The sequence below is a fragment of the Diabrotica undecimpunctata genome, chromosome 10 (genome assembly GCF_040954645.1).
Source record: "Diabrotica undecimpunctata isolate CICGRU chromosome 10, icDiaUnde3, whole genome shotgun sequence".
In the NCBI taxonomy this organism is placed as follows: Eukaryota; Metazoa; Arthropoda; class Insecta; order Coleoptera; family Chrysomelidae; genus Diabrotica; species Diabrotica undecimpunctata.
The window spans coordinates 68,877,915-68,898,085 of NC_092812.1; the positions used below are offsets into that span (position 1 = coordinate 68,877,915).

Here is a 20,171-nt window from a genome sequence, read left to right on the forward strand (position 1 = left end):
AGAATAGTTTCACTAAAAAACTGATGAATCCGTAAATGAGAGTCTTTTTGTAATATCTCCTATTACACATTTTAACTGTTAAACCCGTCTATTCAGTTGTATCGAGTAAAAATTTAACTTAATTGGCCTATTAAAGACAATGGGCAGTGTGAATAAAATTGTAGTATACACTTAAAGTACCTTTTTCGTAGCAAAAGCTAACATTTTTGTGAATAATATTAAGTCGTAGCTTAAACTTATAAGTTTATTCTGTTTGTTTTAAGTAAAAAATGGCTCAATTTATGAACATCATACGTCGAAAATATTATTTTCAACGAAGTGAGTGTCGGGATGAGGAATATCATAATTTATATCGTTTTTCGAGAATTAATATGGAGTGTTTAGCAGAAAGTTTCCTTGGAGACACTGGAGAAACAAGGGGAGGAGCATTAAATCCCAGACAAAAAATGCAGATATTTCATCGATTTTTAAGTGATCCTGGATTTCAAATTGGAGTTGGCAATAATGAAGGTGTTCATCTAACAACAGTGAGTAAAACTGTGAAATTTGTTTTGACTAAAATAATTCAAAAATCACATATTTGGTTACGTTTTCCTTTAAATAACATTGCTGAAGCACAACAAGAGTGGAGTGCGAACTATCAGTTTCCTTGTGCATTTGGTGCTGTTGATTGTACACATATAAGAATTCCGAAACCATCTGAGCATGGAGACGAATACTATAACAGAAAAGGTTACTGCAATTTATGTCGAAATGAATAATATGCGGCATAATAATATGGTGTTTTTAGGTGATTCTGTTTACGGAATCAGACGATGGCTGATGACGCCATACAGAAATCCCGAAACTTGTGAAGAAATTGCGTTTAGCACACTTTTCATGAAAGAAAGAGTCATAATCGAAAGGTCCTTTTGCCAACTGAAGAGAAGGTTTCCAATTTTGCAATATATGGTTAGAGTAAAACTAAACAGAGTTTCTGTTGTGCAGATGTAGTTGTGCTGTATTTCATAATATATCAAAGTATTTAAATGATCCACTTCCTGTCGATGTCGAAGAAAATGTCATGAATGACGAAGAAGAAGAGCAATACAAATTAGAAAATGATGCTGAAAATGTTATGAGAAGGGGACTCCAACATTTAATTATATAAATTGTTATAGTTATCAATTCAAAATTATATTTAAAAACTGTTGAAACAAATAAAAATATACAGGGTGTGTACCTTAAAAAATATATCATATTTCATAATTTATAACATTGTATATATTTTATCTAAAGAAGTTCTTAGAGAAATCTTTCTTTAAGAAATTCTTTAAGAAATCTTAAAGAAGTTAAAATTTCGGGACCTTCGCTTTCGGAACCTTGGGTTTCGGGTAGACTTTGACGTAGCTTGTTCAATAAAAGTTGTTCTCGCTCCAAAGAACCAGTCTTTGTAGATCTGCTGTGAATAATTTTGCAGTCTCATCTGTTTCTTGTCCTTCCAGCTTATTTCTTTTTGCTTGTGATGGTGTAATATAAGAGGAAGGAGGAGGAGGTCTGACTAAAACGTGCCTTGTCTTCGCTGGTTTTTGCATTTCTACATTTTCCAATGGCTTCAATCCCGTTGTCGCCGCTCCAGGAATTATATGCAATGTTGGGTTTTTCTCATCTTTATCTATAATGTCCAGCAAATTTTTTCCCAATCTTTCAAAATAATTTTTTCATTTTCCTTTGCTTTCATATCTGTTTTCTTTTTTAACTCGTTTTTCATATTTTGAATCTTTTGTTTCAATTGTTTTACATTAATACTTTTGCCATAAATCGTTTTGTATGATTCCTGCATTTTAATTGAGGAAATTTCCTTATTTTTTCTTATTAATGGCAACTGCGATTTATCAAATAAAACTTTGTGATTAGATAAAGCCTCTATGAAGCGCAAATTGCCACTTTGTTCTTCAACTACTTCGGAGTCAAGAGATACACTGTCGTACTCGGAACTAATTTTTAACACTTTTACAAACGTGTGTCTGCTAATGTTTGTAAATAAACTGAAAAATCTGTTGACAAATATAGAATACGGCCGGTTATTATAAGTTTTTTCTAGATTTTTGTTTCCTGTTGTTAGTTTAAACTTAAATTGTTTAGTATACACTTATAAGTATAAGCAAAATATTATTCACAAATTTTTCAGAATGTACTCAAACTTATAGCTGAATCGAATAAGATTGTACTTATACTATGACTGAATTCTTAAAGTAAACACTTATTTATTATTCACCCTGCTAACACTATAATATTTGCGGGACAGTATCTAAAAAATATTCACTTGGTATACAGAGTGAGTCATGAGGAACTTTACATACTTCTACCATATGTAGAGTCCCTCAGGGAGCATATCATGTGGCCACTAAAAAATGTCAACTCCTCTTCTTTATTAATTAACAGGGTGATTTGTGTAATTGACCATTTATTTCATTTTACTGTAGTGTTTATACGGCTCATTTGATTTTTTTAATTTTTGCATGATACAGTACACTACTATCAAGCATTCGACTGGTATTAGCTAAACTAAAAAATTCCAGGACTGGCTTTGGAAAAATTAATTTAGGGATTCGTATTAAATATTACATCCTGTATAAATTTTTTTTAAAATGCAATAAGTGATTTTCAAACTACATAAATAGCCAATGAAAACGACATATGCGACAATGTTGTACCACTTTTATTAAATTTTTAGTGAACGATCAAATCTTACCAAAAATAGAACAACCATAATGAAGTATCAAATTATAAAGTAATAATTTAAACAAATGTTATAAATTTCAAACATTTTAATTAAAATGAGTTCCTACAACATAATCTAATACGTAGAAAATGAACATCTTTACTGTCACTTTGTATTATCTCTACGATAGAATCAATTGTTTTTCAATTTTAAATTTTTACTCATAGATCGTATTGGGGCATTATTTTCGATAAATAATAAATTAAATTGATTAAAAAGTCAAACCTCTTGTATGTGTTAGTTTTTGTTGATTGTAAATGATTAAAATTTTATGTCAAATAATAATACATTGCATCAACTGTACTAAATAAAAATAAATCTAAAAAAGTTTAAAATGAAGGTTGGCGTTGACCGTTTGACGTTTCTTGATATTTTATACCCATTGTCATTATTGTCATTATCAATTGTTATTTATGTGTACAAGAATACATATTTCTTCTGTCATATCTACGTTAAGTACATTGTGTTAGTTTTGGTAGAGCTTTTGTTACTTTCGTTCAAAATGCCACATCAGTTTTCGACCACAGAATATGCAGACATAATATTTGTTTATGGATTCTGTAATGGGAATGGTAGGGCTGCTAGTAGAGAATATCGTAGGAGATTTCCTAATCGTCGAACTCCCAGTCATCCAACATTTGGGTCAGTTTTTAATTATTTGCGAGAAAATGGCACTTTTCCTAGTGGAACAACAGAGCGACATGTAGATGAAGCGCAGGAAGATGACATTATGGACGCCGTTACTATGAACCCTACAATAAACACTAGACAAGTAAGTCGAGAACTCAATGTTACTCAATCAAAAGTAAGTAGAGTCTTACAAAAAAATAATCTATACCCATATCACATTCAAATGGTTCAGCGACTACATGCTGGAGATGAGATCGATAGGTTGGAATTTTGTAGATGGATTAACAATAATCGACCAACGCTATACAGGACACTATTTACAGATGAAGCCCAATTTACCAGAGACGGGATAAATAATTCACGAAATTCACATGTGTGGGCAGAAGAAAATCCCCATGCTATTCGAGAACCTCGTTCTCAGTTAAGGTTTTCGGTTAACGTGTGGATTGGTGTCATAAATAACCAATTAGTAGGTCCTCACTTTTTTGATGGTCCTTTAACAGGGCAGGTCTATTTGAACTTTCTACAAAATATTTTGCCGAATTTGCTTGCCAACGCGAACGTTGCTATCCGAGGGATGTATTTTCAGCATGATGGGGCACCCCCACACTTTTTACTGGCAGTGAGACAACATCTCAATAATGTTTATGGCAACAGGTGGATAGGATGTGCAGGTCCTATTTCGTGGCCTTCAAGATCCCCTGATTTCAATCCCGTTGATTACCATATTTGGGGACGATTAAAGCAACTAGTTTACGCAGTGAATAATAATAACCGACAACAATTAATTGATAGAATTATACATTGTTGTAATATTATTAGAAACGATCCCCGGAGTATCCGTAATTCAATACGTCAATTAACAATTCGGCAACAAAAATGTGTACAGGCTGCAGGGTTCCATTTCGAAAATCTATTTTGAATTATTTTTATTTTGTTACCATTATTGTATCTTTTCCAGTTCTAATTTATGGGTTTATCATAACTATGTACATATTTTTAGTTTTTTTTTTAAATTGTTCTTCGGTATTGTTAGTAGTTACTGTTTTTTGTTGTGCAGTGACTCAGTTTATCATTTCAATTAAAATGTTTGAAATTTATAACATTTGTTTAAATTAATTACCTTATAATTTGATACTTCATTATGGTTGTTCTATTTTTGGTAAGATTTGATCGTTCACTAAAAATTTAATAAAAGTGCGACAACATTGTCACATATGTCGTTTTCATTGGCTATTTATGTAGTTTGAAAATCACTTATTGCATTTTAAAAAAAATTTATACAGGGTGTAATATTTAATACGAATACCTAAATTAATTTTTCCAAAGCCAGTCCTGGAATTTTTTAGTTTAGCTAATACCAGTCGAATGCTTGATAGTAGTGTACTGTATCATGCAAAAATTAAAAAAATCAAATAAGCCGTATAAACACTACAGTAAAATGAAATAAATGGTCAATTACACAAATCACCCTGTTAATTTATAAAGAAGAGGAGTTGACATTTTTTAGTGGCCACATGATATGCTACCTGAGGGACTCTACATATGGTAGAAGTATGTAAAGTTCCTCATGACTCACCCTGTATATTAAAAGTGATGTAAAACTGATTGAAATAATTTATTACTATTAAATTTGAGCATATTTTTATATACTTTATCTTTTTACAGGTTTACAAGTTGTGTTAAACTCAATTCTTCGTGCCATGGTGCCTTTACTGCATATAGCTCTGTTAGTACTATTTGTTATTATTATTTATGCAATCATTGGGTTGGAATTATTCTCAGGAAAAATGCATATGACTTGTTATGATAACACAACAGGTAAGAGCTGTTTCTATCTAAAACACTGGTTCACATAGAACATATTTAAATCGAGTTTCGTCAGAAATTCCAAAAGGTATCTTACTAATGTTTGTCAATGTGCTATTCGATGTTTAGATTAGATGTCGATGTAAAAGTTTTTTATTTGCAATTTAAAATATACTTTTAGTATTGTATTTTTGTTTTGATTATTGACAATACGTTAAAAGAAAATATTGGCAATTTTTAAATTAATTGTAGCATAACAATACAATTATTGATACAAGATATGCCACAAAAAAAGAACGTTTAGAGTAATTTAAAAATTTAATCATGTCTCCCTGGACCAATCTCTTATGTGTATATGAATCTTTTAATTAGCCATGTCTTTGTACTTTATAGGTAAAGAGATGGACGAGCCTCACCCTTGTGGTGTGGGTTTCGATTGTTCTCAGATAGATGCGAACATGGTTTGTAAAGATGGCTGGACAGGTCCAAACGACGGCATTACCAATTTTGATAATTTTGGCCTCTCCATGTTGACTGTTTTCCAATGCATCACCCTCGAGGGCTGGACTGATGTACTTTATAATGTAAGTATTTAATTGTAATTATTTGCTATAGAGCGTTTCACGTTAAGAACAGAACGTTGCGTAGATAGGGCTACGAGCACAAGAACGATTCAGGGTTGTATTTGTATTTCTTTTGCGCAGAATTGAATTAAAATGAATGTTTTTTAACGTAACTGACAAAAAGTGTCCATCGGACACAAGATATGAAAAGCAGGAAAAATGATTTTAATTAAATAAATATTATTTACAAAATTTTATTTTATATTATTTTAATTACATTAATGCCAGGCTAATTGTTTTTCTGTAAGAATACAACATGCCATTGAGGCCCGTTTTCACACTACGTTTTATTGTACGTTTTGTGGGTCATATAAAACGTACGACAAAATGTACGTTTTGTCCAGTGTATACACTACGTTTTTCCTTCCGTTTTCTACCTCATTTCTAACAGAGTCTTGAGTTGTGTGAAGTTTGTTTAGTGATTTTTTTATTATGGATGAAACACGGCTGCTTTCTTTTATTTTTTCAACCATAACGATACTATGACTGAGGAAAAAGGGGATGAGGAGGGAAAAGACAAGATGGTCAGGAGAGTGGGCTTCTAAAAAGAAGCCAGTATTTCCACGTCTCGTTACTAAAACAACTGAGAGGCGAACCAGATGACTGGCGCAATTATTTGCGAATGGACACCTCAGCCTATTGTCAATTGCTAGAGTTGGTAATACCATACATATTGAAATAAGACACCTCATAAGAAAAGCCATTACACCCCATGAAAGACTCACAGCAACTCTCAGATATCTTACAACAGGACGCAGCGTCAAGGACTTAGAGTTCACAACCATAATATCCAAACCAGCGTTAAGCCAATTAATTCCTGAAACCTGTAATGCAATCTACTTGGTTTTAAAACAGAACTACTTAAAAACTTTTATACAATTCAATAAATTCCCCGAGAAAATAGTGGATGCATTGCCGCAAATCTGACATTATTAGGTTTTTTTAAGAAAAATGAAGCGAACTGCAGTGGAAATAGTCGTCAAATAAGTCAAGATCGGACGACTTGTCTGAACATGTATTTTCACGTAAAGGCCCGTTTTCACACTACGTCTTATTGTACGTTTTGTGGATCATATAAAACGTACGACAAAATGTACGTTTTGTCCAGTGTATACACACTACGTTTTTCCTTCCGTTTTCTACCTCATTTCTAATTCCGAGTCTTGAGTTGTGTGAAGTTTGTTTAGTGTTTTTTTTTAATTATGGAGGAAACACGGCTGCTTTCTTTTATTTTTTCAACTATAAAGATACTACGACTGAGGAAAAAAGGGATGAAGAGGGAAAAGACAAGATGTTCAAGAGAGTGGGCTTCTAAAAAGAAGCCAGTATTCCCACGTCTCGTTACTAAAAGAGGCGAACCAGATGACTGGCGCAATTATTTGCGAATGGACACCTCAGCCTATTGTCAATTGCTAGAGTTGGTAACACCATACATATTGAAATAAGACACCTCATGAGAAAAGCCATTACACCCCATGAAAGACTCACAGCAACTCTCAGATATCTTACAACAGGCTGCAGCGTCAAGGACTTGGAGTTCACCATCATAATATCCAAACCAGCGTTAAGCCAAATAATTCCTGAAACCTGTAATGCAATCTACTTGGTTTTAAAACATAACTACTTAAAAACTCTTATACAATTCAATAAATTCCCCGAGAAAATCGTGGATGCATTGCCGCAAATCTGACATTATTAGGCTTTTTTTGGGGAAAATGAAAAGAACTGCAGTGGAACTAGTCATCAAATAAGTTAAGATCGGACGACTTGTTTGAATATGTATTTTCACGTAACGTTTTATCCTATCAGTTCTCGCAAAACTATGCTTCTCCCATCATTTCTACGATCTGACCTCGGATTTCATTTCGATTCGACAAGACGTACGTTTTGCTGTTTACATGCCACGTTTTATTGTATAGGATTTGTCCTATCCAACAAAACGTACAATAAGACGTAGAGTGAAAACGGGCCTTTAGAATCATGGTCATTACAAACTAATTATCTTCGTACCTCGTACCTATAATCATAACAATGATTTTTGGTTGTTTAGTAGTTATTCTGACTTCATAGTTTAATATTCATTGAAAATAGAAATTTAAAAATTAAGCCAAGCGAATATCTTGGACATCCGTGCAAAACAAATTATTTTAAATGTATTTAATTATTATCTAAATTTAAAGAGTGGTAAAGCTCTTAATTAATCGATAGAATAAGTGCTATGACGGAAGTAGGTTCTAGTACTATTTCTAAAATACACAAAGAAGTTGCGGTAGGAGGACTAAGGCCCGTAAAAACACAAGAAAACGTACAAAAAGTAGAGTCAACAGCAGAAAGTTCACTTACGACGCAGTAGTTAATATGCGGCTCCGCGCCATCATGCAGTGTTTTTTCTTTAAAAATTTACAGCCGAAATTAAACAAAGTTTTTGCGCTGAAAAAAAAAGAAAGATTTAGCAAACATTTAGCGTATTAGCGTACAACAATGTGGAGAATATTCCTTAAAATGAACTTTTTGATTTTTGCAAACGTGGAGAAAAGTCGACAATGATGGAACGGCCCGATATTCTGAAATGGAGGCATCAGTATTTGCGTGAGACAAAAAATTTCGTTTTCAAGGATACACCGTCATTTATTTGTATGAAACTTGGGTGAATGTCGAACATAGTGTTTCCAAAGTGACTTTAGCCAGTGATGCGTTTGATAAAGGGTTGTAAACAGGCCTAAAACAGCCGACAAAAACGAGGCCCCTAATTTGTTATAGTGCATGCGGGTAGTGAATTGTGCTTTATGGAATGTGCTGCTTTTTGATTTGACGAGTTGATGGAAGATATTGATCCTGTGGTAATAAATGTGACGGTTGACAGTGATAGTCATGACAGTGATAGCGATGACAGTGATAGCGATTACAGTGATAGCGATGGCAGTAATAGCTATGACAGTAATAGCGATGATAGAGAAGATGAGGAGGATGATGTTAATTTGCAGTGAATAAATTATGTGATAGTGTGAAAATTGGCAAGCACAAAATGCCAAATCTGAAAAGTATGTAACTGAATAAATCTCCAAGTACAGAGGGACCTATCTAAAACTTATCAAAACAGCAAAAAAAATGTACTATAAAAATCGTCTGGGAAGCTCTAAAAATGCTGCAGGAGAGACTTGGTTCATAATAAACGATCTTCGAAATAAAACTAACACAGCTCAAACATTTTCTCTCTCAAACCCTGAAAATCTAAATGAATACTTTGTTAATGTGAGTAAAAATATAACATCACCTATTTAGCCATATCAAGATTCTATTTCCTATCTCCCCAATTCAAAAAACGTCTCGAATTCATTCTTTATAAAACCCGTTGATAAATCTGAACTGATACAAATAATCAGTAGTATCTCAAAAGCAAATCTTCCTGTAGTACTGATGGACTATCTATAAAAATTTTCTTAAATGTCCCAAAAAATGTGTTGGAAGTCCTGTTCTCACTAATTAATGATATAATTCTATAAAAAAGGTATATGATGTAAAGGTGCCTAAAGACAGCCATTATTATTCCTCTTTATAAGGGTGGTAAAAAATCGAATATCTGCAACTATAGACCTATTGCCTTACTACTGGGTTTATCAAAAATTAAACAATAATCTTTACACTGCCACTGGTTCTTGTGATTATGGCAAAACTTTTGGTTATGTAAATCACGACATTTTGATAAAAAAAACTAAATTTCTCCGGAATTCGAGGTATTTCTTTGAATTGGTTTCCAATATAACTTTAGGAATAGGAAGCAACTAGTTAGAGCAAATTATACTGACTCTAGTCACAAAAGCATTGCATGTGGAGTACCACAAGGTTCAGTATTTTGTCCTCTACTGTTCCTTAGCTTCGGAATTTCGGACTTTCGAAAAAGTTTTTAATTTACTCTCTTTTTAACGTGGATAAGTCAGTAGCATTATCCTATAAAGGAGCTCTTCAACCCTTGCTTCTTAATGACAGCCAGATCAGTATCGTTGATTCTGTAAAATTTCTTGGTATTTTTATAGACAGCAACCTTAAATGGTCCATTCATATCGATTTGTAAGTAAGAAACTAGCTTGCATTAAGATTTGTTTCGAAGAAAATCAATTTAGCGTGTTCTAAAATAACATATTTTTTTGTGTGAGTCTCATCTTCGAAATGGTCTTCCCTTTTTGGGGTTCTAGTCTTCTTCTTTTGGTGCATATCCTCTGTGAATGTTGGCAATCACGTTGGTCCATACAACTTTGTTGACAGCTGCTCTAAATAGATGTATGGTAGTCATTCCTGCCCACTGTCTGATGTTCTTCAACCACGATATTCTTCTGCTCCCTTGAGATCTTTTGCCTTCTATCTTGCCTTGTAAAATTAGTTGAATTAGTTGATACTTCTGATTGCGCATCACATGCCCTAAGTGTGTCATCTTTTTGATTTTCACGATACGCATAATTTCCAGATCTTTATTCATACGTTGGATCGCGGTGTTGTTTGTAACATGATGGATATAGGAAATTCTGAGCATGCGAAGCTAGCACCACATTTCGACGGCTTCTAATCGTTTGTATGTGGCGTCCGTTAAGGTCCAGGCTTCGACTCCATATAAAAGGGTAGAAAATACATAACATCTCAAGACTCGTGTTCTTATATCAATGTTCAGGTGCATTTTACATAAAATCTTCAAAAGACAGCCCTCCCCTTTTCTATACGACATCTTATTTCCTGTGAGTGGTCCCATTCCGCAATCAGAACCGTATCGTCTACATATCTTAAATTGTTTATGATTTCACCTTTGATTTTTATATCTTCTCTTAAACCATCAATAGCTTCTCTGAACAGCATTTCCAAGTAAGTATTGAACAACGTCGGTGATAAAATATAGCCCTGACGTACTCCCCGTTTTATCGTGAATTCTTGTGAGGTTTCGTTGTCTACTCGTACAGTTGCCCTTTGCTGTAAGTATAAATTACGTTACGTTACGTTTTTGATTTTTTATGTAGGTTAAAAGTGCCATGCTCCTGTTCTAGAGATTCTATTTCTATACATTGATCTTATAGCCATGATTCTTTTGATTCTTTAATCTTTTTCTTAATGATTTTGTTTATTTCTTTGGTCCTTTCCTCATTCTTATTTCTGTGTTTTCTTCGTTCTTCCATTAGCTCATTTCTCAGCTTATTTCTTGTCCCACCCATAGTTGTTTCTTTATATCGTTTTCTGGTTTAAGTTTATTATCTACCACTGAATTGCAAATATTTTTGATTTTATTCCACATATCATCGACACTTATGTTTTCTTGATTAATATCTGAGATTACCATGCTGTTTATTTTGTTGTTGATCTCCTCTTTGACTTCTTCTCTTGTAGTTTTATCTTTCAACTTCTGGATGTCCGGCCGTTTTTGTGCTTTTATTTTATAGACTTTTTTCATGTGAAGTTTGAAACGTCCTAGTAAAAGATTATGGCCTCACGGAACATCTGCTCCCGGATATGTTTTTGCGGATTTTACGGAATTCTGAAATCGTTTGTTGATGATGATGTAGTCAATCTGGTTTCTAATCATATTTTTTTTTGAAAAGTTAGCTGAAGATTTCTAGGTGTAGAGTCTTCGAGGTGGTAATCTGAAAAAGGTGTTCATTATTGCACTATCCATTTCCTGGCAGAACTGAACAAGGCGGTCTCCTCTATAATTTCGCGTTCCTAGTCTAAGGTGTCCCACAGTATTACCAGCACCTCCTTTGTCTACTTTGGCGTTGAAATCTCCTAGCAGGATATTCACCTCTTGTTTTTTGGTATGTTTTAGGGTTCTAGTACAGCTGCCCAATCTGATGTTATTTTTAAATTATAAAAAGAGCAATACGGTATCTTTTTGGTCTCAGCAGAATAACACATTGCAGAAGCTACTTTAAAAATCACGGGATTGTAACGCATTGGTCTTTATACATTTTAGAAACTGTTTTCTTGATTCCTAAACACCTACATGTTTTCCAGCAAGACCTAATCATGACAACTCTACCAGAAATTCAACCTTTGATGTGTATTTAAGGATCCCGTCCACTGAGTTAGTAAAGAAATCTATATTATATTTGACAAAAAAATTATACAACCATCTCCCTTTGCAACTTAAATCTACATCTTCTTTTCTTAAGTTCCGTAAAATGGCAAAAGTCCATCTATCTAAAGACCATACTATTCAGTGGAAGAGCTTCTTAACGAAATTACAGTACGCTTATGTAAAAGTGACTAAAGTAGTTAGTGACAATAAAGGGAATGCATGTTATATGCAAGGAAAATTTTTTATGTAAGTAATAAAATTGTTGTTAATATGTACATGCAAATGAAATAAACGTTGCACTTGTTTTTTTATCTTTTAGTTAAATCTGATCTAAAACGTTAATAAACATATTGTTAAACTATTAAAGAAACACCTATTTATAATACATTATTCTGCTATTCTATATTATTAGTGAAATTAAGTTAACTACATCTACACAGTGCTGAATAGGGCTCTGATTAGAATGACTCGTATATTGGCAGTCTAGTAGCAACACGTTTTGGCAACACTGTTGTGCATAACCGAAACGTTCCGTTCTTAACGTGAAATAAAGCTTGGGATCAATTTTAAATAAAAAAAAATGTATCTTGGATAGTCAACAACATGAAATTGTTTCGAGGAACAATAATTGAGTTCATTATGAAATTAAAATTCGATTCTGTGACAGTGCACATACTCGTAAAGTAAATATTTTATTTTCAGATACAAGATGCATTGGGCAGAACATGGCAGTGGATTTATTTTGTTTCGATGGTCATACTAGGGGCATTTTTTGTGATGAATCTAATTCTTGGTGTGTTAAGTGGGTAAGTAGTCTTAGATATACAGACATATGATCAATTAATAATAATAAAATATTAGTGAGTTTTCCAAAGAAAGAGAAAAAGCAAAAGCTAGAGGAGATTTCCACAAGTTAAGAGAAAAACAGCAGCTCGAAGAGGACCTTAGAGGTTATCTGGATTGGATTACGCAAGCTGAAGATATCGAACCAGAAGGCGAAGATCATCAAAACCAAGACAATAGAAATATAACTCAGAATGAAATGGAATCCACCGACCACATCGGGGAGGAGGAAGTTCAACAGGAATCTTGGTTCAAACGCAAGAAAAAGAGCTTCGAGAGGGTTAATCGACGAATGCGAAGAGCATGCCGTAAGGCCGTCAAATCTCAGACATTTTATTGGCTTATTATTGTTTTGGTATTTTTGAATACTGGGGTTTTAGCCACGGAACATTACAAGCAGCCACAATGGTTGGATGATTTCCAAGGTAAGTCAAACATTTTATTTATTAATATTTATAAAAGTATATCTTTTTTAAACAGCTCTTGGGAAAAATTGTGCCTGTATTGAAGAACAAACTTTATAATAACTTTCAGACTTAGAAATTGTTAAAGAGTTACAGCCTTTTTCGCAATATAACTAGAAAAAACTGCTTTTCAAATCTAATCTCTTATTTCCTCGATTAAATAGTGACCTCATTATTTAATAAATTAACTTTGAATATCTTTTTTGTTCTCCAATTAACTTCTCTGACTATCTGAATATCTTCTCAGATTTAGTAGTTCATCTAATTGTAACGTAAAAGGTTTCTTAACTCATTTACTGCTGATCACGTAGTTAAGTTACTGTTGATCACTTTTTTATGCGTGATATGTCCTTTTTAACTGTAATTAGAGATGGGCTGGTAAGTGATTTTTAATTCCAGTTGACGGTTAATTAATTTTACTCACTCCTGCTCACGCACGTGACTGCTTAAATTAAATTACTCTCACGAACACGTGAATGACGTGTGAGCCACGGGCCACACTATAAAATATGCATAAATTAATTTTAATCCAAATTAAATGCAAGTGTTAACATATAAATCGACATATATCGTAGCGTTTTTCGTTAAATCTAATGACTGATTATATTTAGCATAAAATTTAAAAAATAATCGATAAAAAGTGAAATCTTTTTAAAAATCTTTTTTTAGTAAAACTACAAACTATAAATCCAAATGGTAATTGTTACTTTTACTTTTCATGACTGAAGAATATTACAAATTTATTTTAACCCTTAACTACCATGGCCAAAAATAGTAACATTTGTACCATGGCAGGGTCAAATTTGACCCCCCATTGTTTTTTGTATCAAAAAATATTCTTTTTTTAACTTGTTTTATTTTAAATTATTTTGTTTACAGCTACTTTTACATTTATATAAAAATAAACAAATTTGGTTAATTAGATATAACTTTATTTAAAAAAAAACTTTTGTATTCAGTCAAATTAACATAGCTATGCACTTTCTCGAATTATAAGAAAAATAATAACAATGTGCAGTTTTTTTATATCCAATGGTGAAATCTCGGTATCATAGCTCCTACCTAAAAGAAAAAAAATCGATTTAGATTTCGTATCTTAAAAATGACAAGCATGATTTTACCTTAATTTTCAACACAGCTTATGCATAACGTCTGTGTGCGGGAATGATTTTTGCAAATAAAATCTCGACATTTATCGCACGATGAGCTTTCTTTCTTTTGGTTTTTGGAATATGGACATATTTTACACCTTTCCCTCTTTTTTCGTCGTTGTGGCTCTGGATTTGCGGCAGGCATTGGTTCCTGAAGTCCGGAAACTTTAAAAATGGCACTACGAATTTCTCTCGGTAAACAAGTTTGCTGAGCTCTACGAGTTAAATGGGCCTTAATAAGTTCTTGACCTAAAGTGGTTAGAAACAATCTTCTTTCCATTATTTGATTTTGCTGAACTCCATTAAAAATTACGTTAGCATTTAATCCTGCAATGTCCAAAATGCGAAACCATATTACTTGAGGCCATCTACGAGTTCTTCTGCCAGTTTTGTCTCCAATCCACCCCACCTTTTGTCTCGTTGTAAAAATTTATAATCTCTGGCTTTCCATTAACCATTGTATTGGAATGATGCATAGTTGACACTAACAACACTGCACGATTTTTTTAGGAACAAAAGATGTGAAGCTGTAAAACCAAATAAGGCAGAATTAGGTGGCCTGTTTTTTTGGGGTTGAAATTCAGCAGGAACCTCTCTTTTATTTCTTTTTAGAGTTCCAACATATGAAATTTTATGGCTTCTCAGTTCTTTTATGAGCTCAATGGACGAAAACCAATTATCTGCTGTTATGTTTCTATTTGTACCAGAAATTGGTGGAATAAGTGTCAAAACATCTAGAGTGGGGATGGATAACCTTTCTGGATTTGCTCTGCCTGTATCTTCTCTAGTATATATAAAACCATTTAGCAAATAATGTGTCTTAGAGTCTACTAAACACTGCATTTTCAGACCGTATTTGTCTGGCTTATTTTTGAGATACATCCTGAATTGGCACCTTCCTCTAAATGCAATAAGCATTTCATCTATTGTGAGATATTCACCACAGCTATAATTGGACTGGCAATTAATTATAAACATATTAAAAATATTGGATATAGCTGCCAGTTTATCTCCGTGCGCAATACGTTCTTGTCTAGTAGCTGGATCGTCAAAACAAAGGCTTCCAAGCAAAAAATAAAATCAGTTTAGTGACATGGTTGCTCGAAATATATCACGGCCAGTACCATTCGTAGCAAATAAAGACCTTAAATCTTCATTATTGGATTTAAATACCACAGCTAAATATAATAAGCCTAAGAAGGCATTTAATTCAATTATGTCAAGATGATTAGTATATTGACACGATAAATTGTGTAAATTATATTTAAAAGCCATATTAGTTATTCGTTCATTGGTTTTCTCAAGAATTTCTTGCAATATATCGTGGCTAATAATACATTCCCAAGCATCAACTGGTTTCTCTGGCATACTAGCTCGAGCTTTTCCAATAACACCAGGTAAATGACTAATTAAATTATGCTTACGTGTACGAGAAAAGGTGGGAGAAGTTTTAGACCACTTGTACCTATTTTTGCCATAAAACACATCCCTTGAATCAGCTATATCACTTTCTTCATTTGAATAATCACTACCAGTTTCGGAATTATTAATTTGCCAATTTTTTTCGTCATCATCGTCCCATTCCTCTTCACTGTCTGTTTCGTGATCACTGTGTTCACTAGCCTGGTCTAAAAACTCACTGTCACTATCTAGTCCATTGTCCATAATTTTTTGTCCCTCCTCTTCAAGTTCTTTCTGTGTCAGAGGACGTTTATTGCGACTACACCCCGCCATTTCAAATTACTCGTTAATTGCACTAGCAACACTTATACCATAAGCGGGTCAAAATTGACCCTATGCGTGCCTAACTCTGCAGTAGTAACAGATAAACTAACGGAATTTTCGATAAATCACCTACCGGTCGAAGATTAGCAGAAAGCGCGCAATGCTCAATCTATGTTTCGGTAGCGAAACTTGGCATTAAAAACGCGGGGGGTTAATTTTAGTGATCCCGCCATGGTACTTAAGGGTTAAACAAATTAATTGTTGTAAGCTTTGTATAATTATAAATAAAAATATATAACAAGTATATAAATTGTGATATGTTAATTATATATACTTAATAATTTTTATTTAAAATTATACAAAGTTTATAACAATTAATTTGCTTAAAATGAATGAATTTTGTTCACAAATATTTCTAATACTTACCCGAATCGAATGCAAAAAGTTTCACAGCCATTCATCTAGCTACGGAAAACGGAAAATTGGTAGGGTTAGTGCTTCGTTTCCTTGCCTACATATGATTATTTTACATCTATTTAATAAACAAAATTTAATCTGTTCCGCTATAGTATCTATATGTAAAATAATCCCCATTATTTATAACTAGAGACTGGATTATATGATCTAAAAAATGGTTAAAATATACATGCAACATGCACTTAAAAAGTAACCGAATATGCCGTTATTATATACAATATGCATTTATATGTGCACTTTAAAAAAAATATTTTTTAATTTTTAGGGCTTGAGATTTGGTGAGAAATAAAATTATAGTATAACTTAGAGAGTGTTTATTTATTACTACATTTAATAAAAAAATATAAATGAAAATTCACAAGAAAATGTCCTCGTTCTTGCTGTTACAGTATATAATCATAAAATGTTCAATATTTTCAAGAGTAATGTTATGCCTTAATATGTGTTTATATGAGGAAAACGATCTTTCAACATCACAGGATGTAATTGGCGCAAATCTAAAATTTGACACTAGCGAGGGATCCATATTAATAACTTCGTTAAAGCTTCCATTGATTATGTTATTTATTGATCGCAATAAAGAAAAGCTTTCATTCCGGTTTAAAACTTCACTAAATTTATCTTTATTTTTTTTTCCAATTGTCCGTGAAAGGTTTACTATTCTTTCTTTGACAGAATTAACAATGCAAATACTATCATTTAAAGATATTTTTGACTCTCTAGTTTTTTAATAGAGTTTACAATTATGTCAAAATTTGCTTTTATATAGGACAATTCATTCTGAACAGAATTCTCACTAAAAATATTTTGACATTTCTGAACAGCAATACAACAACAAGGATCAAAATTTGATATAACATTTTTAATATCAATATAATTATTTGCAAGAAATATGGCAGTATTCAACCAGGTCCCCCATCTAGTCAACACTGGTTCCGGTGGCAAAGGGATATCGGGAAGCATCTCCCTATATACTTCTACTCGCAATGGTGCTTTTAAAAATACTTTCTTTATATTGTTGATTAAAGTGTTTACATTTGGAAACTCGTGTCTAACTCTCTCTGCCACCCTGTTTAAACCATGCGCTAAGCATGTACAATGAATCAAATTCGTAAAAAAAATCTTAAGACTAGTAACAGCTTCAACCATGTAGGAAGCGGCATCGCTAACTAGTAGCAAAATTTTTTCAGAAGGTACTTGATTCGGTAAAAAGAAATGTGTCAAAGATTCATTAACAAATCAAGCTCTTGTTGCATAGTTGGTTTATTCTAAACATTTTACGCTGATTAAATACGACTTGTTGGAGTCATCAGCTGAACTGTTTAAAACTGTTTAAAACGTCAGTAGTCTCGTCAACAGATATCCACAGATATTCATCTCTTACCCGGCTTTTAATACCTTCAATAACGTCTTTGTAAGATGCCCTCACATATTTCTTGCGAAGAGTTGAGGAACTTGGTACCTGTACTGACTTATTTTCAACTTGACAATATGTTTTCAAAAATTTTGACACACCTTGCTATCTACTTTATACAGTGGGATATTGCAACTTACAAAAAAATTGCATGCATCTTTTGCAAAAATTTCTTTCCCCATCGATGTGTGACGATTTTAAATAATCTTGTTCTGCAGAAGCTGCTGGCGTGGTTTTTGAAGTCCTTAGATAGTTTATATTGGTGGAGAGCCGTTTTCAGGTGTTGGGAAATTTGGAATTTTTTTTCACATGGAATCTGTAATAAAACGGTTTAATAAATAGGAGTCTAATGCAATAATATGGACTTCAAGTTTATAAGATTACTTATATTTTTTTTCTCGAAACTAAAACTACCGCCTAAAAAACTGTACTAAAAAAATAAATATGAAGAAGAAATAAATAAAATTCTACAACAATGTGACCAAAATTTACAGACAGATCAAGCCTGGGAACAAATTAAATCTGCTGTAGGAGAAGCTAGCGAGAAAATAGTCGACTCCAAGAGAAGTACAAACAAAGATTGGTTTGACGAAGAGTGCCAGACGATAGCAAAGGAAAAAAAAGAAGATCAGACAACAAATCTTAACAGATAATAGAGAGTGTAAAAAACAAGAATATAGAAAAATTCGAGGAAGATTGAAAGCTCTGTGTAGAAGGAAAAAGAGATACCACAACGAGTTGAAATTAAAAGAGATAGAAGAGAAGTTTAAAAACAAAGAGGTGAGGTCGTTCTATCAAGAAGTTAAAAAGATGGGAAAGGGTTACCAAAGCTACTGTAGTTATATGAAAGGTAAAGACGGAAATGTAATTAGCGATCCGGCAGAAATAATGACGGAATGGAAAAAACATTTTGAAGAATTATTAAATGGTGAGGTGGAGCACGAAGCAGTAGACAACTGGACGGTTGAAGAAGATGCGATAGTTGAAAGGCAGCCTACAGAGGAGGAGGTGGTGACAGCAATACAAGAAATGAAAAATAACAGAAGTCCTGGTAAAAATGACATATGCATAGAAATAATCAAGTTTGGTGGAGAACAACTACAAAGAAAAATATATCAGCTACTAGTGCAAGTATGGGAAAAGGAAATAATGCCATCGGAGTGGTATGAGGCCCGCATATGCCCTCTGCATAAAAAAGGAGACAAAGTGAAGTGTGACAACTATAGAGGTATAGCCTTACTAGACACGGTATACAAAATCTTGGCAAGAATATTGAGAAATAAACTAAATTGCTATACGGAAAGAATCCTACATAAGTATCAGGCTTTAGAAAGGACAGATCTACTGTAGACCAAATCTTCTCATTAAAGGAGATACAAACGACTTGTTATAAAGGTAAAGTTACCCTGCATGTTTTGTTTGTGGTTTTTGGACAAACATATGATAGAGTCGATAGAGTCAAAATGTATCGAGCAATGGAACATTTGGGTATACCAAGGAAACTGATCCGGCTAGTTAAAATGACACTAAATAACTCCACGTGTAAAATTCCTTGGCAGGGTCACATATCAGATCAATTTACAGTTGCAAAAGGCTTGAGACAGGGAGATCCTTTATCCACTACATTATTCAACTTAGTGTTAGAAACTGTAATCAGAAAATGCAGCATCAAGGCGAAAGAAACGATCATGAAAAATGAGCACCAGTGCTTGGCATTTGCTGAACCGAGAAAGAATTAAGAAGAGTTGTGAAGAAAATCATTGAAGAAGCACAGAAATTCGAATTGGAACTAAATGAAGACAAAACCAAATATATGGCCATGAGAGGGACAGAAGGGAAAAAATAAGACTTTAGTGTGAGGTCTGTAAGTGGTAAAAGCTATAGTTTTAAAAGGGTGGACAAATTTGAATACCTGGGTGTAGTTTTCGATGAAAATGGAAAAGAGAAATGGGAGTTCAAAGCCAGAATAGCAAAAGGAAATAAAAAATTAGGTCGTTTAAGAGCCCTACTGAACTCAAAATACGTTTCTAGACAAGTTAAACTCAGAATATATAAAACAGTAATTCAACCCACAGTAACATATGCCGGTGAGACATGGACATTAAACAAGAAGGAAGAGGATACTCTGGAAAGATGGGAAAGGAAAATATTGAGACGCATATTCGGAGGACGGAAGACAGAAGATGATTGGGAGAGACGAACCAACAATGAATTAA

At 33.3% G+C, this 20,171-nt stretch overlaps 1 protein-coding gene across 12 annotated transcripts in view; it reads left to right on the plus strand.

Annotated features, from left to right (window-relative positions):
- Ca-alpha1D (Ca[2+]-channel protein alpha[[1]] subunit D) overlaps nucleotides 1–20,171 on the plus strand; it is a 960,824-nt gene that overhangs the window by 653,884 nt on the left and 286,769 nt on the right. For all 12 annotated transcript variants that reach the window (XM_072546534.1, XM_072546531.1, XM_072546539.1 and 9 more), the window contains exons 6-9: nucleotides 5,063–5,215; nucleotides 5,597–5,787; nucleotides 12,584–12,687; nucleotides 12,743–13,149. In XM_072546534.1, coding sequence (XP_072402635.1) covers nucleotides 5,063–5,215; nucleotides 5,597–5,787; nucleotides 12,584–12,687; nucleotides 12,743–13,149 — 855 coding nt within the window. The remainder of the gene's footprint in view (nucleotides 1–5,062; nucleotides 5,216–5,596; nucleotides 5,788–12,583; nucleotides 12,688–12,742; nucleotides 13,150–20,171) is intronic.